This window comes from Triticum aestivum, chromosome 6B (assembly GCF_018294505.1).
Source record: "Triticum aestivum cultivar Chinese Spring chromosome 6B, IWGSC CS RefSeq v2.1, whole genome shotgun sequence".
Classification (NCBI taxonomy): domain Eukaryota; kingdom Viridiplantae; phylum Streptophyta; class Magnoliopsida; order Poales; family Poaceae; genus Triticum; species Triticum aestivum.
Window position 1 is genome coordinate 645,029,197 of NC_057810.1, and position 7,296 is coordinate 645,036,492.

The 7,296-nt window shown below is 44.9% G+C and overlaps 1 protein-coding gene across 1 annotated transcript; it reads left to right on the plus strand.

The window, feature by feature from the left end:
• Nucleotides 1–5,697: 5,697 nt before the first annotated feature.
• Nucleotides 5,698–6,839, plus strand: LOC123138464 (allene oxide cyclase, chloroplastic). The gene is made up of 2 exons (XM_044558444.1): nucleotides 5,698–6,105; nucleotides 6,198–6,839. The coding sequence occupies exons 1-2, from the start codon at nucleotides 5,791–5,793 to the stop codon at nucleotides 6,600–6,602; spliced, it is 720 nt and encodes a 239-aa protein (XP_044414379.1). The 5' UTR covers nucleotides 5,698–5,790; the 3' UTR covers nucleotides 6,603–6,839.
• The last annotated feature ends 457 nt before the right edge of the window (nucleotides 6,840–7,296 follow it).

Below are 7,296 nucleotides of genomic sequence, written 5' to 3' on the forward strand. Positions count from 1 at the left end.
TAACAATGATTTGTAATTTAGTAGTGAGCACAAAGTAACATATATCATGCAGCAATGAAGTCTAACTCTCTTCCTATGTATCGGCATGTCATAAAAGAACAATTCATGCACACTAAGTAAAGGCCAATGCATAGTATAAGCAGTTTCTTGCAATTCTATCATGTTGGAAACATAAAGAGGCGGAGATGTAGTTCCTCTCTCATAATAATTGCAAGTAGGAGCAGCAAGAACATGCATATTATATTCATCAAAATCATCATGTGCAACGGTAAAAGGCAACCCATCAATATAATCCTTAATAAGCACAAACTTCTCCGCTATAGTGTAGTCGGGAAAATTCAAAAAGATAATGGGACTATCATGCGTGGGTGAAATAGGAAAAATTTCATGTTTAACAGAAGGAACTATAGCAAGTTCATATACATAAGAATAATTCATATTGGCATCTTGGCCACAAGCATAGCAAGCATCATCAAAAAGGGATATTTCAAGAGAATCAACGGGATCATAGCAATCATCCTTCGGTAAGCACGAAGGAAAAATAATGTATGAGTTGAAGAGTTACTCTCATTAGAAGGTGGGCACGGGTAGCTAATCCGCTCTTCCTCCTTTTGTTCTTCGCTCTCCTCATCATCTTTTTCATCCAATGATCTCACAGTTTCATCAATTTCTTCTTCCATAGCTTCCTGCAAAATATTAGTCTCTTCTTGGACAGCGGAGGAGTCCTCAATATATAGTTTAACATAGGCATTAGAAGCATAATTATCATAACAATATTCAAGTATGGCAAAATTTTCAGATTTGTGGAGAGTAGCATCATACTTTTCAATCAAAGAAGCAATTTCATAAGCACCCTTAAAAGCAACAAATTCTTCAATTTTTTGAACATCATAGTAATTATAAACACCCTTAGCATACGAAGATACGATTCCGTTATCACTAAACAAGCATTGGTAGGGAAGGTGTTTCTTAGGGTTTTTAAAACAACAAGTAACATCATATATTTCACATAAAGTCCAAGCATAGCATTGCAACCGATGAATTTGATCCAGTAAAAGTTTCCCTTTTTCAGATATATGGTGTCGCACATAACAAGCATGCTCATCTAAAGATTTGCCCTCAACTAAGCTAGTGGGGGTTTCAGCACGAGCACAAAGGGATCGAAGATGATCCAAGTAAAAAGCTTCAGGAGTGTGATAGATTTTGAGTGGTTCTTCAACCATTGGTTCAGTAGGTACAACTAATTTTTTTGGTATTTTGCGTTTCCTACCCATAACTAAAGATAGAAAACAACTAAGAATAGCAAATAAAAATTACTTAGTGATAAAGCAAACAAGCAAACACAAGAATATTCACCCCACGCTATGACTCCCCGGCAACGGCGCCAGAAAAAGGTCTTGATAACCCACAAGTGTAGGGGATAATTGTAGCCTCTTTCGATAAGTAAGAGTGTCGAACCCAACGAGGTGCTAAAGGTAGAACAAATACTCTCTCAAGTCCTATCTGCCACTGATACGACTCTACACACGCTTAGTGTTCGCTTTACCTAGAACAAGTATGAAACTAGAAGTACTTTGTAGGTGTTGTAGGATAGGTTTGCAAGATAATAAAGAACACGTAAATATAAAATAGGGGCTGTTTAGATAAAGAAGCAATAAAGTAAATATAGCGAGTGTGGAAAAGTGGTGGTAGGAGTTGTGAAATTGTCCCTAAGCAATTGACTATGTTACTAGACCGGTTATCACTATTGCAATTCTATTTGAGGGAGAGGCATAAGCTAACATACTTTCTCTTCTTGGATCATATGCACTTATGATTGGAACTCTAGCAAGCATCCGCAACTACTAAAGATCATTAAGGTAAAACCCAACCATAGCATCAAAGTATCAAGTCCCCTTTATCCCATACGCAAACAACCTACTTACTCGGGTCTGTGCTTCTGTCACTCATGCCACCCACCATAAGCAAATCATGAACGTATTGCAAACCCTACAGCGGGAATCCCTCACACTTGCGCGACACGGAGAGCACCATAGGACAGCACCAATAATAAAACATGCAACTCAAACCAATCATGGCAATTCATCAATCATCGATAGGACAACAAAAATCTACTCAGACATCATAGGATGGCGACACATCATTGGATAATAATATGAAGTATAAAGCACCATGTTTAAGTAGAGGGTACATCCGGTTGCGGGAGAGTGGACCACTGGATATAGATGGGGGAAGGAGATGGAGATGTTGGTGAAGATGGCGGAGGTGTTGGTGAAGATCGTGGTGATGATGATGGCCCCCGGCGGCGTTCCGGCGCCACCAGAAGCAAGGGGGAGAGAGCCCCCCTTCTTCTTCTTCTTCTTCCTTGACCTCCTCCCTAGATGGGAGAAGAGTTTTCCCTCTGGTCCTTGGCTCCCATGGCGTGGGATGGGCGAGAGCCCCTCCGAGATTGGATCTGTCCCTCTGTCTCTCTCTGTTTTTGCGTTCTGGAATTCTGCCCTGGCACCGTTTCTTTTATATCCGGAGATCTGTAACTCCGATTGGACTGAAACCTTCGCCCAGATCTTTTTCCAAAAATTATCTTTCTTTCGGCCAAAGAAGGGCATCAACCGCCTTACGACGGGGCCCAGGAGGGTGGAGGTGCGCCCACCTGGAGTGGGCGTGGGCCCCTATCTCGTGGCCACCTCGGGCACCGTTTCGCGTTCATTTTACCTCCCAAAATAATTCTCCATCCGTTTTTATCCCGTTTGGACTTCGTTTGATATGGGGTTTCTGCGAAACATAAAACATGCAACAGACAGGAACTGGCACTGGGTACTGGATCAATATGTTAGTCCCAAAAATAGTATAAAAAGTTGCCAAAAGTATATGAAAGTTGAATAATATTGGCATGGAATAATCAAAAATTATAGATATGATGGAGACGTGTCACGGGCTCGGAGCACGACCGACAAAGCAGGATTGCCGCTACAAGTCGTGCTCATCGCGGGGGCACGTATCCCACAATGGGAAGTCGACGACGTACCTGGCGTCGTTGACGAGGTCCGGCGGTAGGCGCGCATGGCGGCGGTTGATCTCCTCAAGGAGGCCGCGGCTGCTCACCGGGATTGGAGGAATGGGCACCTGATCTGCGGAGTGATGCCAGTTGTTGGGGAGGTGCATGTTGCTCCAGGGTAGTGGCATCCCCGTCTCCCAATAGCGCTGGCAGATCTCAACCATCACGTATGTCCAAGAGCGCTACGGGACCACCGGCTGGGAGATGCTAAATGCGGGTGGCGCCGGCCGAAGGAAGAACCCGTCTTCTGGTCGTGCCTCCCCTTGTGGCCGGGGGTCCACTTCCACACCATGGCCGCACAGAAATAGAAAACCCTTTAAAAAATCATGAACAATTAATAGATAAGGAATCGAGGGTGGAACGTTTGCTATGGCTAGAGATTAATGAGAACTGGGGATACGAGGAAAGAGAATTGCGTCCAAGGCTTGAGGAAGACCAAGAGTAAGAGAGGGTCGTGCATGAGGAGATGGTTGGATAGTTAATTCGTACAGTTTTTCATGTACCTCCGTCCTCGTTTACAAGCCCCCCTCTAATTTTGGATCATATTTTAATCATGACTTCAACTAATGAAATATAAATCATACTATATTAACATAGGAATATCATTCTAAACTATATTAACATATGAATCCAACAATAGAATTTCTGGTGACTTGACATTTTTCTAGTCAAATATGTCATGAAGCTTTGATCCAAATTACAATGAGGACTAATAAGCAAGGACAGAGGTAGTAGTTGATTGAGTTAATTTGTTATCTCAAGCGTAGTAATTACCTTTCCTACTTTGACTATTCAGCACTTTATGCTTGTACATAAAACCTGCTAACTACTGCAGTGTATTTAATCAAAACGAGGAGCCACTGCTGATTGGGGGCCTTGTGCAGGTGCGCCCCCTGCACAGGTGCCCAATGCAAGCCTGCCTCTAGGGCATATCTGCAACACCTTGCGCGGGGGAAGGGGGGCACTGGTCGATGGCCACTACAGTCTCCAGTAAGTGCACAAGTGCTCCAACTGAAACTTTTTCCGTCCCACATATGGAGTTTAGATGTGATTCCATGTGTTTATAAGTGGTTCCCTCTACATGATATGAACAAGTTCAGTAAGTAGAGATTTGTGTTTGTAGTATATGCAATCAATGCCTTGTTCTGGGTGTAGAGCTATGTCCGCGTACACGTGGATCTAATGAGTTTGTGTTCGTGTCTATTACTTTGGTGAGTTTAGACTGCTTCTTTGGTATTCTGGTAAAGATTTTGTCGTTCGACTGCCTCTACTTGTAGAGGGCCATCCTCGGCCTAAGTATGTTCAAAGCTCACGACTTCTCATCTTTTTGGATGACGACTCATGGAGCTTTCCAAAACCTTTTGAAAGCAATCATGTTTGTGCCCGTATACGGTGCCGGCGTTACTACTTGGGTATGCGTGCAATGTTTTTATTGAAGCCTCGACAATATTTCATATTACAAATTTCGTTGTAATTCTTAGTCATATAAATTCTTTTGATATTTTTTGGCTTTATGATCCAAAGAATGTTTGTCGAGTTTGAATAAAGTTATGGGCGATTAGAAAAAGTCATGAATGGAAAAAAATGAAGCTAATGGGGGAAGTTCCCTCCCTTAACTTTCGTTGTTAAGTAAGTAGGTGGGAAGAACAAAACCTAGATGGCCTTGAGTGGAAGCATGACACACTCGCCATCGTGCTAGGAGGCTCTTTCCCCAAAAAAAAAAACACAAATGATCATTCAACTGTTTGGCAGTTGGTTGTTAGGCAAGATAAAGCCCAATAAATGTGAAGATCTCTGCGTGCACAACTCTGAGATGTGTCAGAATATGGATATATGTGACATTTCGGGGAGGTATGCAACAAGGGCTGAGGTAAACTGCTTGAATTGTCGTTTTGTGGTTAGCATTTTTTTTCCTTATTTAGGAGTAATACCTATTCTCACAAGAAAACAACTTTCTAGTTATGGATTGTACTAGGCATATGGTGCGGTACAGAAAACGAGTAGATCCAAAGTATTTGTAGAAAGGTTGAGAAACAAAGGAAGGCGACAAGAAAGCCAAGCATACCCGATGAGTCAACTCTTGAAGAATAATAATTTAAAAAGAGATGCTAATTACACATGAATAATAAGAATCCGGTCAGTGATTGATTGTGAAAGCAACAACCAAAGAGAAAAAAAAAGTCCAAGGAGTTATCGGTAAATAAATTGTTGCTGGGTCAACCGAAATCGCCATTGGTTCTTTCGGCTAATCAAAAGTGTTCCACACACGGCATTTACCGTCTGATCTTTCTACGACTACGACCCATGCAATCGGGCGGCGGTAGCCTTTTCACTCCTATGCACGCGGGGCTGGATTTTACTCTGACTGTGAGTCTCGTCGTACATATAGCACATTTCAAAACTGAATATTTCCTGGTTGCGGATTATTATAAGAAACAAACACACTGGATGGGCAGCACGGTGTCGCCTTCGCTCACCACGTTCCCCTCGTGTCAATTATTGGTCGGCGTGCTCAGAACAGTGAGAACAAGGACCCATAATAATAAAGTTGAATTGATCCAGCGACAAGCACGGTGCACTAAGCTCGCGCACGCACCACCTAACGCAGCCGCTCACTGCCTAGGCGTGCTTAAATAAGGAGCCTAGGGTGTGTACCAGCTCATCGTCAATCGAAAGCAGATCGAACCCAAGAATATCATCATCCGTTAGCCGTCGCCACCACCACCACCAGCACCATGGCAGCGCCCCCCTCCTCCGTCTCCGTCAGGGCCGGCGCGTCCGTCTCGGCGAAGCTGACCCCTCGCCAGGCCGCGAGGGCTGGGTTCGGTGGCAGGGTCAGCGTCAGCTCGGGCAGGAAGTGCGGCGGCCCCGTGCGGGCGTCGCTCTTCTCGCCCAAGCCCGCGGTGGCCATGGACGCGAGGCCGACCAAGGTGCAGGAGCTGCACGTGTACGAGCTCAACGAGCGCGACCGCGAGAGCCCCGCCTACCTCCGGCTCAGCGCCAAGCAGAGCCAGAACGCGCTCGGCGACCTCGTCCCCTTCACCAACAAGGTCAGTCAGCCAAAGCCAGTGATGAATCTAGCTCCTTCTTCTGTTCAGCTCCTCTGCTTGCTTTGCTGAGGAAGTCAACGGCGCGCGCGCAGGTGTACAACGGCAGCCTGGACAAGCGGATCGGGATCACGGCGGGGATCTGCATCCTGATCCAGCACGTGCCGGAGCGCAACGGCGACCGCTACGAGGCCATCTACAGCATCTACTTCGGCGACTACGGCCACATCACCGTGCAGGGGCCCTACCTCACCTACGAGGAGTCCTACCTCGCCGTCACCGGCGGCTCCGGCGTCTTCGAGGGCGTCTACGGCCAGGTCAAGCTCAACCAGATCGTCTTCCCCTTCAAGATCTTCTACACCTTCTACCTCAAGGGCATCCCCGACCTGCCAAAGGAGCTGCTCTGCACGGCGCCCGTCCCGCCATCCCCCACCGTCGAGCCCACGCCCGCAGCCAAGGCCACCGAGCCACACGCATGCCTCAACAACTTCACCGACTAGCTACCTTAGCTAGGTAGCTTGCCCAAAAATATCTATTGCTCGTGCTACTAGTTGAACTAGCGTGTGTTGCAGCTTCACCGACTAGCTAGCTCTAGCTAGGTACCCCAAAATATATCTATGTACGCCAATTGCTTGTACTCCTACTGGTGTTGAATGAATGTCGGTGTGTTGCAACGGTGGAATAATTTCGAGTACGGAAACATGAATTCTCAATAAAATATTCATATTTGTTTGTTACTCACTCTGATCCAAAATAAGTGTTGCAATTTTAATTTAGGATTTAATTCAAAATTACGAAACTTATGTTAAATCAGACGCAGTAGCAATTTTTTCCTTCTAAATGAGAATTAGAACAAGTCATGTGGGCCGAATTGCCATAATAACCGCCACTATGACGGGGACTCGCAAAAATACATATAGTAGAGTCGCCATCTTATGGAATCGGCATATATAATTTATAAAGCGCGCTTCCTATCACAATTGTGTGCGATGAAGAGGAAAGTTCACGATTTTTGTTTTAATTGGAAAAGAATTCGTCCCATGATAACATACACAATAATTATGAAGACTTTGAGTTTGCGCATCCTAGAGGTCTCCATAATCAATAAAGAACGCTCCATAAAACTGGAATGCTACCTATACACAACAATTAAATCCAACAAACACAAACCAATCCACATTGACTGCCTTAAAG

What these genes read in the sequence shown, in the direction of transcription:
- LOC123138464 (XM_044558444.1), top strand. Translation starts at nt 5,791, where the DNA reads ATGGCAGCGCCCCCCTCCTCCGTCTCCGTCAGGGCCGGCGCGTCCGTC. An exon ending in TCGTCCCCTTCACCAACAAG is followed by an intron (nt 6,106 to 6,197) that starts GTCAGTCAGCCA and finishes GCGCGCGCGCAG; the next exon opens with GTGTACAACGGCAGCCTGGA.